The 15,345-nt window shown below is 52.8% G+C and overlaps 1 protein-coding gene across 3 annotated transcripts in view; it reads right to left on the reverse strand.

Moving 5' to 3' along the window:
• LOC117885724 (rho GTPase-activating protein 39-like) overlaps positions 1 to 15,345 on the reverse strand; it is a 133,652-nt gene that overhangs the window by 2,851 nt on the left and 115,456 nt on the right. For all 3 annotated transcript variants that reach the window (XM_034787146.1, XM_034787147.1, XM_034787145.1), the window contains 4 exons: positions 5,409 to 5,482; positions 3,539 to 3,738; positions 1,683 to 1,774; positions 83 to 252 (listed from right to left, as the gene is read on the reverse strand). In XM_034787146.1, coding sequence (XP_034643037.1) covers positions 83 to 252; positions 1,683 to 1,774; positions 3,539 to 3,738; positions 5,409 to 5,482 — 536 coding nt within the window. The remainder of the gene's footprint in view (positions 1 to 82; positions 253 to 1,682; positions 1,775 to 3,538; positions 3,739 to 5,408; positions 5,483 to 15,345) is intronic.

Here is a 15,345-nt window from a genome sequence, read left to right on the forward strand (position 1 = left end):
AAATAAGAGGCAAGACTCCCAGAGCCAAAGCCCCCAGCACACGGCTGACGGGTGTGTGTGGGGCAGAGGGAGGGGTGCTCACCTGCAGGAAGTGGATGAGGTAACACAGGACCAGTCGGTTGAGCTCTGGCAGAAGCTGCACCACAGCCACGGCGGCGGCAGGGTTCTCGTAGTTGCTGATGCACTCTTTGTAGAACTGCTGGGGGATGACGGGCTCTTCCAGCTCCCGGTACCACAGCTTCAGCAGGGAGGCTGGGAGGGAAGGCAGAACGGGGGAGAGGGGCATGAAAACAGGCCAACACATCTACCCCAGCCAGGACATGTGTTACACTCCGTAATCTCCTGCAGTTTGACAGGACACAGCAGCACAACCAGACAAGATGCAGGCCGACCCTGGGTCATGCTGACAGACCGCAATGGAATGACTCGAGTGGGAATTTGCCCAGAGCTACCCTGGGGGAAGTAACACAGGATCTTTGCTGCCCCAGTGTTTCCAACTCTTTTGATTTCATTGCGTCTCACGATATTTGATGTTCTTAAAGCCCCAGCTGCTGAGTCAGGAGCCTGCAGCAGAGCAGCTCTCACTTCAAATGAGTCTGGCCTCCTGGTTGCAGAGAACAGCTTGAACGGGTACCAAGGTATGGCCTCAGGGCTCAGCCAGCAGAAGGCCAAGAACCAGGACTCTGCACTGCTTACACTGAAGCCAGCCTCATGATTTGTGGGGCTGACAATATTGCTGACCACAAGGGAATTCTGATTTGATCTCTGACGCCTGCCCCTCAGGACACAGCTGACACCAGCCGAAGAACCGCCTCAGTTATTCTGTGGAGCAGAAAGTGCCACCTACTGAATCACTTGAGCAGCTCAATGCTCACTGGCGTCTTCCATCCAAAATTGTATCACGTGGTCGCCTGCAAAAGTAGGGACTGGAGTCAGGGACCCAGGAGTCCCTTCCTGTCCTATGTTCCAAGGATCTGCCAGGCTCAGCCCTGCCTAGCTGCCGATCTCTGACAGGATCAGACCCTGAGGTGGGGTGACTGGGGGCAGATTGTGCTTGGGTTTGGAAACTCAACCAGGTGTGACATTTGGGAGAAAAGCAGAAAGACAAGAATCAAAATGCTGCTCCTAAGGACAGCTGTATCTACAGTGCCCGAGTGCAGGGCCCTGCACCTGCCCACCACCCAGCTGTGTCTGCAGTGCCCGAGTGCAGGGTCCTTGCACCTGCCCGCTGCCCAGCCGCGTCTGCAGTGCCCAAGTGCAGGGCCCTGCACCTGCCCGCCACCCAGCCACATCTGCAGTGCCCGAGTGCAGGGCCCTTGCAGCTGCCCGCCACCCAGCCGCGTCTGCAGTGCCTGAGTGCAGGGTCCTTGCAGCTGCCCGCCACCCAGCCGCGTCTGCAGTGCCCGAGTGCAGGGCCCTGGCACCTGCCCGCCACCCAGTCGTACCTGCAGTGCCCGAGTGCAGGGCCCTGCACCTGCCCGCCACCCAGGCGCGTCTGCAGTTCCCGAGTGCAGGGCCCTGCACCTGCCCGCCACCCAGGCGCGTCTGCAGTGCCCGAGTGCAGGGCCCTGCACCTGCCTGCCACCCAGCTGCATCTCCTGTGTTCTCACACTGCCTCGGAAGCACACTGCACACGTTATTCTGGGCTAGCCCATAGCAACATGGCTATCCAGTCCTCATACCTGGTATATTGGGATCACTGAGGTCGTTGGGGATCCTCCACTGATCCACCTGCAGTTTCAATGCATTGACTTCATCAATGTCGCCAGGTATTCTGAAAGCAAACCCAGAAATACAGCAACTGGACTTTGAGTCCAAATGGACTGCAGAGCAAGCTGCCTTGTCGGCGGAAGATAGCAGACATGGGTGTGAGACTGTCACTGGAAGGAGCCCTGCAGAGGTGAATTTGCAGGCTAGCAACACTCACAGAAACATTTACTCAGCAAGACTTTGCTGTTTCTTATCCAAGTCAACTTCAAATGGCCCTTCAGAAATCCCCCTGCCAGTCTCTCCCACTAGTTTCCTGATGCCACGCTTCCAGCAGTAGATCAGTCTGATGGTACAGAGTAGGTCTGGGGGATGCAATGATTCTGAAAGCTGCTTTCAGGCCAGGTCAGTATTTTAATGGGGTAATGGACATGTGGGACTCCACCACAGTTCTTAGCCATACGTTTACAGAACTTCGCTTACAACCTCATTCAATCTCTCCTCTCTCACACGCTCACATGGGAGCTGAATTTGCAAAGTCCTACTCACCATCAAGACTGAAACTTCCTATGTGCTGAACTAGTCTGCATGAGTTCAGTGATTTGTAATCACATGTAACAGCTAGGGAGTATTTTACCTGGCCCTGCAATCTGCCATTGCACAGAGGCTATTTAGGGAGATCCCATAGTTTGGTAATTACAAGTAACTGCTTTCAAATTGTTCATTACTTGCCATACCTGAGGGAGAAGCAATGATTAGGGCCACTGTGCTAAGGTCACTGCCAGATGCTTAGTCAAATGATATTAAAGTGCTGAGCATGGAAGCTACAGCTACCCAGTGACTGGCCAGTGAAATCCCTCCTGGGGTTCAGGGTGCAAGGTCTCCTTGCAGGTCCCTGCCGTTACCTGCAGCAGTAACATGGAAACAGGAATACAAGCACCCAGCAGCTCCGCCCCTTCCCCAGGGATGTGCAAGTTCATCCATATGGTGAGGCTGGCACCAGCTTCAGTCTGTCTACAGGATCGGTCTATTTTAGGCTTTCCCGCAGAGCCCTTTCCTGTGGATTACACTGTCCAGTGGGACACAAGGATTATGGTGCTTTGCCGAATTTCAGCCCCAGTTTTATGCCAGAAGAATTCGCGGTTAGTATCGCGCTCCCTCTGCCAGGATTTTGTGTGGCTCAGGGCAGCGACACATGGCATCTCTAGACTTGGCTGGACAGAACACACCTTGCAGAGCCAGCATGATACCACCTCAGGCCCCTGCCAAGCCTCACTAATGATCTTATCTAGCATGTCTGCCTGGCCATCCCAGGCTCTGCCTCACTCCCAGAGCTGTCCAACCACAATCACAACACTGTGCCAGGAGCTCTTGAGATTCACCCACTGTCCCAAATCATTCAGTGTGTGTCTGCAGAAGAAAACATCTCCTGTGACGCATGCTAAGGGACCAGTGCTCCTTGGGGGACTGCTAGCAGCATGTTCCTGAAACACATCCCCGTGAGCGGGGCTGATCCTGCTGGAATAGGGTTCTGCTGACTCACTGGTGCAGGCAGCTCGTTACCCCAGCTGCAGAGAAGAGAGGTCGGAGGAAGCCCCAGGCAGAGAGCCAGGGTTGGGACAGCTGGTGCAAGGGAACCATTATGGTATGGCAGCCAGAGGTTTAGACGGGTCTGTAGTACTGGAGAGGGGTGACTTTCTGCTGATTGTGTGAGTGCGGTTTTGGGTGGGACAGGGACAGCTTCTGCTTGTACCCCCCATTCTGACTGGTCTGAAATGCGGATGGAGCCAGAGTTCTACTCAGTCAAATAGCCACCACTCCTAAAGCTCACCTGAATATTCCTTCAGTCTGTTCTCCCCCCAGGGCCAGGACTTGCTGAGACAGCTGTATCTGTACCCAAGGCAGCTTGTTCCCCGGATACATGTCCTGCTGCCGTGACATGATTTCCTCCAGAGAGCTGCCGAACAGTGATGGCGTCACAATGGCACTTCTGGCGTGTGTTATCTCCTCTATCGTTGGTTTACGGAGGCCCTGAGGGCACAGAAAATATCTATGAACTCGTGCTCGAATGTCGCACCAGCCACGTGCAGGCAGAGGCAGCGAGCAGTCCTAGGACATGCAGGCCATGGCTCACGTGGAAGATGACCAGATGGCCCCAGGGCCATGTGCTTACAGGAAGTCCTCACTGCAACAGAATCCCCGTTATGCAAAGGGCATGTGCAAGGACCAGGAGCTCGAACGCGTTAGGCCCCAGGAGAGCGGGGAGGCTGCCGGCTGTGAGTTGGAGAGATTTGGGGGCGGCTCTAGTGTTACTTTCTGGTTCTGTTGCCATGTTCTGATCTTTTCTATTTGGGAAATATTCCTGCTTTCCCTGCGTCCCTTCCAGGATCCACAGTGTTGGGGCAGCAGCAGGGATAAGCCCCATTCTGGGGATGGGCTATGAACAGGTGCTGCTGCAGGGCCAGCAGGGGGCACACATTCATTATAGCAGCTATTTCATTCTAATACCTCTTGGCAATGGAACATGGGAAAACAAACATTCCAAATGCAGAGGCGAATTCCAGGCAATCTCCATTTCCAGGGGATCTTTGTGTGTCCATCTTTCGACATGTAGAAGCCTGATTTTCAGAGGCACTGGGCACCTCCGAAAATCAGGCTCCAGCTGGCTCTAACTGGACACCCAAAACCTGTGGTTTCTGGAGAATGTTGACAAAGAAACTGGCTTAATTTCACATTAGAGAGACAAGGTGGGTGAGGTAATATCTTTTACTGGCCTAACTTCTATTAATTTCACATGGCAAAGGGGGAAATCAAACCGCCTCTAGCGGGGGCTGAAATGACCAACGGCACCATGCAGTCTGCAGAACAGCTGCAGCCTGGCAGAGCTCAGCTCTGCAAACAAGGTTGAGGAGGGGTAAAAGAATAGTTTGCAAACATCCCTCTGACTGCCTGGAGTGCCACGGACAGAGCTCCGGCTGGAGCTGTGCGGAACACGTATCGGTACATTTCCTGTCCTGCCGGGGACTGGGCCCCTGCTACCACCCGACGGATGGGTCAGCTCCTCCCCCGTCTCCACAGAGCCCTCACTGTGCAGAGGCCCCCAGGGAAACGTGACAAAATCCATCCTCTCTGGGATTCATTCCTCAGGACAGGTGCTGCTGGAGGGCAGGCTGCATGACAAGCATGGTGCTCCGCAAAAAGGGGGGGGGGGGAGGAAGCTGTTCCTGGCCCTCACCCTTCCAGGAATGTTTAAATAAGACCCACGCCTGCTTGCGGGAAAATGCAGCTGCCAGCCCCACATCAGCCGTCAGTGGTGAAGGGGGAGAGCATCCCCTCCCCCCCACGGGATGGGTGGTTCCTGCTCCACGTAGGAAAAAGCTGAGTACTGTGTTTGCCACATGGGCCAGGAATATTCCCCTACAGGACCTGCCCGCTGGGCCCCACAAGCAGCCTGCACGCTCCCTGCTGGTAACGCCCAGGCAGGGAGCTATCAGGGGAACAGAGTCTGGGAGTCAGGCCTCACCCACTGTGTGGCTGTGAATCCCCTCACCCCTGCAGCCCGGTTCCCACCTCTAACACAGGACAGGAGCCCGGGGACCTGAAGGAACCCATTAGTGTCCGGTGTGCTGGAGACCGCGGGTGCTGGAGAAGGCAACGTGAGATGTTAAAACAAAGCCTCCAGGGCACAGTAGGTGCCTCACCTTCTTGCCCCCAGTAACCGCCACCTTCTGCAGCTTCCGGTAACAGAACCTGGCGTACGTGCTGATGGCCAAACCTAGGGGAGAGAGAGACATGCCGGTCAGTCCCATGGCACCACCAGACCCCCAGAGGAAAAATGCTGTCACCACAAATACTAGGTGCTGGGGGTTCTCTTGGCAGGGCCCCTGGGCTCTGTCCCTCCCAAAGAGCTGGGCTCTGCACCCCAGGAAGGGCAGGACACACCTGAGTCTATGGGCTCTGAAAATGAACCTGTACGATTTGGGCAGGGTTTGCACTTGCAAAAGCCCCCAACACCTCCCCCTACTTTCCCTGAGATACAAGTCTGGAGGGGCATCGTTCCCTTACTTAGGGTTACCATATTTCAGCAAGCAAAAAAGAGGACGGGAGGAGCCCCGCCCCTGCCCCTCCCACTTCCCGCCCCCCCAGAACCCCCAACCCTCCCCCCGTTCCTTGTCCCCTGACTGCCCCCTCCTGGGACCCCTGCCCCTAACTGCCCTCCAGGACTCCACCCCCTATCTAAGCTTCCCTGCCTCTTGTCCCCTGACTGCCCCAACCCTTATCCACACCCCCACCCCCAGACAGACCCCTGGGACTCCCACGCCCCATCCAACCACTCCCCACCCCCTGACAGCCCCCCCCCCAGAACTCCCAACCCATCTAAACCCCCCTGTTCCTTGTCCCCTAACTGCCCCCTCCNCCCCCCCCCCCCCCCCCGCGGCGCCCCCCCCGACCCCCCCCCCCCCCCCCCCGTTTCTTGACTGCCCCCTCCAGAACCTCACTGCCCCTTCTCCTGCCCCCTGGCCCCCTTACCCTGCTGCTCAGAACAGGGTGTTGGGCTCTGTGCGAGCCGGACATGTGGCTGCACTCCCCAGCACAACAAAACCCGGTCCCTGGCCCTGCACAGTGCTGCTGGAGCGGGGCGCGGGGCTGCCAGGGAGGAGGAGCTGCCGGCTCAGAATGCAGGGAGGGAGGGAGGCACGGGGGGGGAGGAGGAGCTCCTCTACAGCTGCTCCGGAGTCCAGCCCGTGACTTTCCTGCAGCCCTCCCAGCCGCTCGCTCTGCTCTGCCGGGGGAGGGGGAAATCCCGGACATTTTGAGTGATTTACAAATTCCCCCCGGACGCTATTTTTAGCACAAAAAGGTGGACATGTCCGGGTAAATCCGGACGAATGGTAACCCTACCTTACTGGACACCAAAATTAACGAGTCCTTACTCAAGTGCTGCAGGTGTGTTGCAAGAGGCCTCTGCATTTCTTTTAACAGCTGCTCCTAGCTGGAATAACCTGCGGAGCAGTCTAGTGCCACTGCCCTGGGTTCAGCCCAGTGCCCTGCATCCTCCTGGCCCCGCAAGCAGTACGGCAGTCCTAGCCTGCTGGCAATGCCATTAGAAGCCCAGTCCCTGGGGCTCGTGGTGCTCCGTGTTCCAGCTCAAAGCACCCAGATCTGAACCTGGCATCTCACCGCCGAGGGCTCCCAATGCTCCAAGCACTAATTGCCACCCCGCCGCACAGCTGCTTTGATCATCTGCACACACTATGTGAACCCAGGAGAGCACAAGTGTCTGGCTCCACGTCCCCTTCCGCAGGCACCAGCCTAGCTGAGTCTGGCTCACTCTGACCGTATGTGCACCCTGTCAAAAGAATGTCTGCAAACAGAGCTCATTCTCCAAGTGAGATGTAGGATAAGCACCCTGTACAAGTATCACTGGCAGGGCGCATGGAACTGGCCAATGCAGAGGCTGGGCAGAGGGCCCTGCCCAAAGGAGAACAAAACTTTCCTTAGCCTGAGCCCTCGATTAAGAACAAGCATCATCTACATGCAGAGGGAGAGATCCCTTCCCTTGCCCCTGGTTCTTGCATTCACATCTCTTTTCGCCAGGATAAAGAGCTGGGAACCCAACTCAGTCAACACATGCACTAACGACTCCGGTTTCATTATCGCTTCCCCCTGGAAGCTGGCTCCGAGGCCTGAACCATGGAGCAGAGGGTTTGTTTACAGAAGGGGGTGTGGGCTAAAAATATATTCATACTGTCAACAGAAAAAAAGGAGCTATTTTGTAACTGGCTTCTCCTAACTCGTCTGCCTAACAAAGAATCACCCAGGGCATTTGGGGAAGACGATATTGTTTATTGATTAATTTAACCCAGGTAAGTTACATGATACAAACATCAAAAGGATTTTTACTGTGTGAATCCTTAGAGCTGCATAAATACTGGATGGAATAAAACCACCCTGAGTATTCATTTGTTGTTTTAATCTGCTTCATGCCCCACTGATCTTTATTTTCTGCAAATATTCTAGTAAACAAACAAATTTTACTGGTGCAAAGACTCTCCAAATGTGAATTCTGAACTCAAACATTCACAGAAAGAGAATTGCAAAACTAGCAAACAACATGCAAACTGCAAATTGTGGATTTTACATGTGAAGATGCAATTTGAAGTTCAAACTTTTATTGATTAGCTACATAATTCATCCAGTCAGGTACAGAAACAATGGCTGACTCTTATGTAACCCAAATTTCATATGACCCAAAATTTCAAATATGAACTTCAAATTTCAAGTATGCACAAAGTACCATTTGCCAAAGACCAAGAATTATTCACTGGAGAAATGAGTGAATAATTTCAAACAGCAAATAAACGTGCAAGTGTTCACCATTTGCTCACAATCAACTCCCAAGCAGCGAGGTGAAATTCACAGAATGGCTCACTGGGTAGGCAGGATCCCCTGAGCACTATTAACGAATGAAGCAGTGATTACAGTGCACTGAGCCAAGGAGCAAGGAGCAGACCCACCGGGGACAGACCAAGATGACTCGTCTTCTGGTTGTATGGAATGTGCCTCAAGGTGCCATAAGTGAAGAACCATCATTTCAAAAACTCAGTGTAATTTAGCAGCATCTGAGGGCTTGTCTACACTTAAAAGGCTGCAGTGGCCAGCTGCGCCGCTGTAGCACTTCAGTGAAGATGTTATCTACACAGACAGGCGGGCTTCTCCCATTGGTGCAGGCACTCCACTTCCCCGAGAGGTGGTAGCTCTGTCGACAGGAGAAGCCCTCCTGTTGACCTAGCTCCGCCTACACTGGGAGTTAGGGTGGTGTAACGTTGCTCAGGGGTGTGGATTTTCCATACTCCTAAGCAACTTAGTTATACTGACATAATGTCCTAGTGTAGATCAAGCCTTAGACATGAAGGCCTCCTGCAATCTTCCTAGCAAGTGATACATGGCCTGGAACATCAATGCTAGGATTACATTGGTTAAAGACTGGAAGGGAAACCTTCATATGTTTACTTGAAATCGGAGGCCTCTGGATCTTGGACTTTCTGCCTTACTTGATGTAACAGGCACTAGTCTTGTATGCTGGGACTTTCAATCCTGCAAAAGTTGCTGATGGGCATAGGCTGCAGGACTGGGCTCATGGAGCTACAGGTACAAATGTTTATTATAGAAATAAAACAGGCTGATAAACCATAGGGCAGGAGCAAAGCCAGAAACTCAGCTGTAACACAACCACCAACCCAAGTCTCTCAGTGTGGGCAATAAGATGAACTAGAGCTTTGAGCAGCAGGTGCCCACAGATGAGAAGGTTACTTGCCTGTAACTGGATGTTCTTCAAGATGTGGGGTCCCTCAATGTATTCCAGACGTGGGGGCACATGCGCGCCATGTGCCTGAGTCTGGAGGTATTTCTTAGCAGTGTCCATTGACCCACATGGGTACAAAGCGCCTCCTCATGCTTCCAGATAAGGGCATCAGCGGTAGTGCGTGTCGACACCTCTCCAGTCTCCCTTTGACCATTCTGGAATCCAGTCCAAAGCAGAAGGGAAGGAGGGCGGGAAGTACAATATAGTTAGGGCCCACACATCTCAAAGAACCTCCAGTTATAGGTGAGGAACCTCTTCCTCGAGTGCTGATCTCTACGTGTATTCCACGAGTGGGTGACTCACAAGCAGTGATCAGCACGGAGGTGGGTGTAACAATGCCAATGTAAGTGCAATCTGCTGTACGGCCTGGCCCACGGCAGCATCTGTAGCTACCGTTTGTGCGATGGCATAATGTGTCACGAACTGTGTGGACTGAGTGCCACATAGCCGCGCGACAGATGTCTTCCCAAGGCACGTCTGCCAGTGAGGCCGACCTGGTGGCTGGCACTCACACAGAGTGCCCCGTGACTTTATCAAGTGAGGCTACTTTTGATTGGTTGTAGCATTTGCAGACACACCTGAGACCCATTTGGAGATTTGTTGGGACAAGATGGCTTGACCCTTGGACCGTTCGGAGATGGCCGCATATAGCTTCATCGATGTGTCGAGTCCTGTGTAGGTAGAATGGTAGTGCACGGCGGATGTTGAGGGAGTGCAAGGTCCTGTCAGCAGGGGAGGCATGTGGTTTGGGATGGAAAACTGGCAGGTGGATGCACTGATTGAGGTGGAACTCCGACACTACTTTTGGAAGGAATTTAAGGTGCAGCTGTAAGGACCCCTTGTCCTTGTGGAATATCACGTAGGGAGGATCTGCCATCATGGCTGCTAGGTCACTGACCTGTCTGGCTGAGGTAATGGCTACCAAGAATGTCACTTTCGTCGAGAGGTGGGAGAGGGAGCATGCTGCCAGCGGCTCAGAGGGCGGTTTCGTGAGGGCGGAGAGAACGAGATTAAGCGGGGTGTGGGCTTGAGTACTGGTGGAAAGATGCTGCATAAACATAAACCCTTCATGAAGTGGACGGTGGTGGAGTGCGAAAACACTGCGGTGCTGTCCACAGGAGGGAGAAAGACATTGAGTGCTACCAGGTGCACCAGTACAAAACTGAGGGCTAGGTTCAACAATTTGAGGGTGAGGAGGTGGTCAAGGACAACTGGACTAGACACCATGCTCAGTGAGCGGTGGTGGCGGTGAGCCCATACTGTGAAACGTTTCCATTTAGCTCGGTAGCAGGCTCTGATGGATTATCTCCTGCTTTGGGTATGGATTTCTTGCACCAGGGTAGATCTTTGACGCCCATCCAAACATCAGGCTGTGAGGTGAAGAGGGTCCAGACTGGGTTGACAGAGCCTCCCCCGATCTCATGTGAGGAGATCTGGGAGTGTGCAGAGGCAGAGCAGTGTGCAGGCAGAAAGTCTAAGGAGGTCCATGAACCAGAACTGACAGGGCCAGAACAGGGCTATGAGTAGGCTGGTGGCACTGTCCCGGCAAATCTTGCGTAGCACCCATGGCAGGTGGAGAATAGGGGTAAAGGCGTAGCAGAGGAGGGGAGGAGGAAAGCATCACCCTGAGAGCCCTTCCCTATCGCTCCCTTCCCTATCGCTCCCCTGGAACAATAGTGGGGCAGCTTTCGGTTTTTGGGAATAGCAAAGAGGTCCCAATGGAGGGTGCCCTATGTTGCGAAGAGGTGCCAGAGCGTGGCATTGTGTAACTCCCACTCCTGATTGAGCTAGAGAGTCCCACTGAGTGCGTTGGCCAGGGAATTCTGGGTGCCCGGTATCTACGCGGCTTGAAGTGTCATGTGGTTCTGGATGCACCCGTTCTAAAGCTGGACTGACTCAGTGCAGAGGGAAGGAGACTTGGCGCCTCCCTGCTTGTTGAGGTACACCACTGCCGCGATGTTGTCAGAGAGCTACTGATCGCGGAGGGTCTGAATGAGCATGAGGAAGGCCTGGCAAGCTAAATGGACTGCCTGCAGTTCTAGCACGTTTATGTGCATACTGTCTTCCTCTGGCATCCACACCCTTGGAGCTGCGTGGTGGTCTAAGTGGGCTCCCCAACCCCCAACGGAGGGGCGCGTCATGATAGTGGCCTGTGGTGTGGGAGTGGCGAAGGGGGTGCCAATCATGATCTTGGAAGGACTGGACCACCATGAGAGGGAGGACACCATGGCCCAGGGAACGGTGAAGACAACGTAGATGGAAATGTGTGTGTAGTGTCACCTAGGTGCAGGCTGCCATATGTCCAAGGAGGGAGTGGTGGACCATGATGGCCATGTGAACAACCAGGGAGCTGGGGTTTGGATGGGTAAAAAATCAGCCCCTTTAGCAAGCACAAAATGTCTCCTCTCTGACAACTTAAGTATGGGGAGACAGGGGGCAGGGGCATACCACAGTGCTCGCACCGGTTGGAGGATGGCCTCATGGATAGGTAGGGCTACTTGAGAAGGCTCCTGGTTTTGGAGTATATCCAGGAGTTGATGGTGTGGGTCCTGAACCTACTCCAATGGGATGTCCAGGTCTGCCACTACCCTCTGGATCAAGTCCTGGTATTAGCAATGGTCGTCCAGCAGAGAGAGCAGGAGAGGGATGGTCACCTCATCCGGTGAGGAGGATACTCCAGCAGGGACCAGAGGAGCCGGCGGAAACAGTTCGATGTCTCCCTCCTCTTTATGCACCGACAGCACTGGTGGGTGAGTGGAGGAGGGCCAGTAGGATGCCTGAGATGGTGCCTGGCATCTGTGGTAGGCATCCCAGGGTCCCCAGTATGGCCAAAAGGAAGCGTCCCTTGGATGTGGTGGGCCCCACAGGAAGCGGTATCAGGCCTCCGTTTTCAGGTCGTATGCTGGAGGGTAGGGCAGTCTAGGCCATACATCCAGACTCCAGTGTGATGTTGGGGAGAAGGAAGATTCCGGCTCCAAGAACTCCTTGGACTCCGAAGATGGTTCTGGGAAGGTGTGTGTGGGGGACCGTCAATACCGGAGGGCTGTGGTGTGGCACAGGGACGGGCTTCTCCGGCAGCAGTAGAAAAGATTTGTCCTCTGGAGTTGGGATGTTGTGGATGAGCCGGACAGAAGGAGAAATTGTGGGTAGGGAAGGATCAACTCTTCTGTCCACAGAAATGGCTCCGAGCATCCAGAGGTGCGCAGTGTGCCTGTGGAGATGCCAGAGGGGTGAGGATGATGGTGTCTGTGGAGCCAGCCTGTCTGGTAGACGCATGAGCACTGGTGGAACAGTCAGCACGTGTGCCGATGAGCATTCCGAATGCCTGGGTGCCAAGGTTGCCATTAGTACTGTCGGACCCAGTTTGTGCCTGGCCTTACCCTTCACATGGGGAATCTTGGGCCCAGTCCAGCTGCATCCCCATGTGACATCTCCCCTGACTTGGCACGGCTCGGGGAGGAAACGTGCTGGGAGCAGTCTGGGGCGGGGATCTGCTCTTGTGCCTGGCAGAGTGTTTTTTACTCTCATCCAGGACTTGGCCTTGCTCTTTAGTACTGCCAGTTCCGGGCCCTGCACGGTGCGCGGAGGGGCTCTCACTGCCAGTTATAGCTGCTGTACAGGTTGGGTCTCCTGGGCCTGGATCTGAGTACGTCCTTGGTCTCATGGCTTCCTCCATCAGGTATTTACAGAGGTGGAGTTCATATGCTTCCTGGGTGCGGGCCAGGAAGGACTTGCAAATGCAGCAGCGAGCCGCGACGTGTGCTTCGCCAAAGCAGTAGAGATATTGTTGATGCTTGTCACTCACAGAGAAGGAGCACGGGTAGGAAACACCGTTTTGAAGCCTGGAATCTGGGGCATTGCCCCTGGAGCGGGGAGATGGTCCCTGAACAAGGAAAGAAAACTACCCTAGCTAACGAAACTAGAGAAACTATATAAAACTATTTATGACAAAGCAAAAATGAGTCACTCTCTTAGAAAGTTCGGAGCGCAAAGGAACAGGAGGTTCTGACTCAGGCCATGTGGCAGTCAGAGGGAACTGGAGAAGTGTCGACTCGCACTACCGATTATGCCCTCGGCTGAGAGTGCAAAGAGACACACTATGCACGTGCGGGTCAATGGACACCGCTAAGAAACACTTCCGGACACAGGCGCATGGTGCTCATGTGCAAACCCATGTGGAACACATATAGAGACAGCATTCAAAGAGGAAGAAGGGACTGTAGATTCTCAAGAAAGGGACGTCAGCAGGATATCTCAGAACTGCCAGCAGTTCCCGGCTCACTGATCTCAGCTGCCATGATGGGTCAGAAGAAAGGGGATCCCTCAAGCAGACCCACCACTATAAGCAATGGAAAGGTCATAATGAATCTCAGGTAGAGCTGAGTGAATGATGGATTTTTCAGTGTTGGGGATAAACAAACCTCCCCCCCCCCCCCCCCAACACCCCAATCTGGCTCAACTGGAAACAAAACCAATTTTTTCAAAAAATTTCATTCAGTCAAAAAACTTAAAAAAAAATGTAGAATTCACCAAACCATTTCGGCTGACTCAAAACCATTTTTTTATAAGTTTTTTGACTGAATGAAATTTTTTGAAAAAATTGGTTTTGTTTCCAGTTGAGCCAGATTGGGGTTTCTCACCTTTATGAGTTTTCTTAAAATGGCCAAATCTGAAAACAAACTGTTGTATTGAAATGAAAAGTGAAAATTAAATATTTCAAATAAAAAAAAAATAAATTAGACTTTTTGGACAAAACCATTTGTTGACTTCAACCAACATTCTTGAATGGTTTTGGAGCCCTGAAAATGTGCTTTTCAGTGAAATTTCTAATCGCCCCCGAAATTTCACCCAGCTCTAGTCCCAGACCCTCCAACAAGCTGCTGCCCAGCGGCCAGCTCAGGTGGGACCCAGACACATAGGTAGGAGGGTGGGTTGCATCCTAAGCTGTAACGTCTACCTTGCTGGTTTTAGCGCTCTCCTGCGAGCCTGTAGCCTGGGTCGACAGACTTGGGCTTGTGCTACTGAGCTAGCAATAGCTGTGTAGATGCTGGACTCAGGCTGGAATTCAGGATGTGAAGCCTACACAGGGGGTTGGCTTCAGAGCCTGAGCCACAACTTAAAAGCACTGTCTACACAGCTGTTGTCAGGGTAGTAGTGCAAGCCCAAGTCTGTCGACCCAGGCTCAGGGACCCGCTGCCACTGGCTGCATAGACATACCCTGATTCGCACCTCTGCTATACTAATTGAATCAGAACTCTAATGCCTTAGTTGGAGTCTGGCCTCCCTGGAGTACCAAAGCTGATGAATCTGCAAAGACCCTAAACTCCCCAAGCTAGGATGGATGCATGTACTTTTATTGTGATGGGGCAAGGTGATGGATTCCTGTCCATCCAGCATTCCCCCAACATGGACAGCAATCACTGTCTGTCTGACTGGGGAGAGAGGTGGCGCTGTCATGCACTCAGGGTACATGCTGATGTTCTCAACCCCTGCCTAAGGTTCTGGGGTCCATGTGGCATAATGCACAACTCCAAAAGGGGAGAGGAAAGGCCAGTGAATTCAAGGGGGAGCAGCTCCCGTCTCTTCTCTTAGCCAAACGCTAGAGAAAACCATCTCCATGTGTGGGAGATGCAAGGGTGCAGAATGCAGCTCACATCAGACTAGCATAGGCTCTATGAAATACAGTAGAACCCCAGAGCTACGAAGACCTCAGGACTGGAGGTTTTTCATAACTCTGAACAAAACATTATGGTTGTTCTTTCAAAAGTTTACAACTGAACATTGACTTAATACAGCTTTGAATTTTACTATGTGGAAGAAAAATGCTGCTTTTAACCGTCTTAATTTAAACGAAACAAATACAGAAACCGTGTCTTTTCCTTGTCAAATCTTTTTTTTTTATAAACTTTCCTTTATTTTTTTTGTAGTTTACATTTAAAACAGTACTCTACTGTATTTTTTTGTCTCTGCTGCTGCCTGATTACGTTCAGTTCCAAATGAGGTGTGTGGTTGCCCGGTCAGTTCGTAACTCTGGTGTTCCTTACTCTGAGATTCTACCGTAAGGAAATATTGTCACAGCACAGCTCGGCTCCTTAGGAGCTTTAACAAGAAACTGAGACACCTCCCCCCACCCCAGGAAACGGCTGTTTAATTTGCCCTACGATCAGCTAGCACGGAGGGTAAAGAGGCTGCATAGTGCAGGCAGTTTTCACAAAGCTAATCCCCAGCACAACAGAGAGAGAGAGAGATCTGCACTGACTGAACACTGATTA

Source organism: Trachemys scripta, chromosome 12, assembly GCF_013100865.1.
Source record: "Trachemys scripta elegans isolate TJP31775 chromosome 12, CAS_Tse_1.0, whole genome shotgun sequence".
NCBI classification, from domain to species: Eukaryota; Metazoa; Chordata; order Testudines; family Emydidae; genus Trachemys; species Trachemys scripta.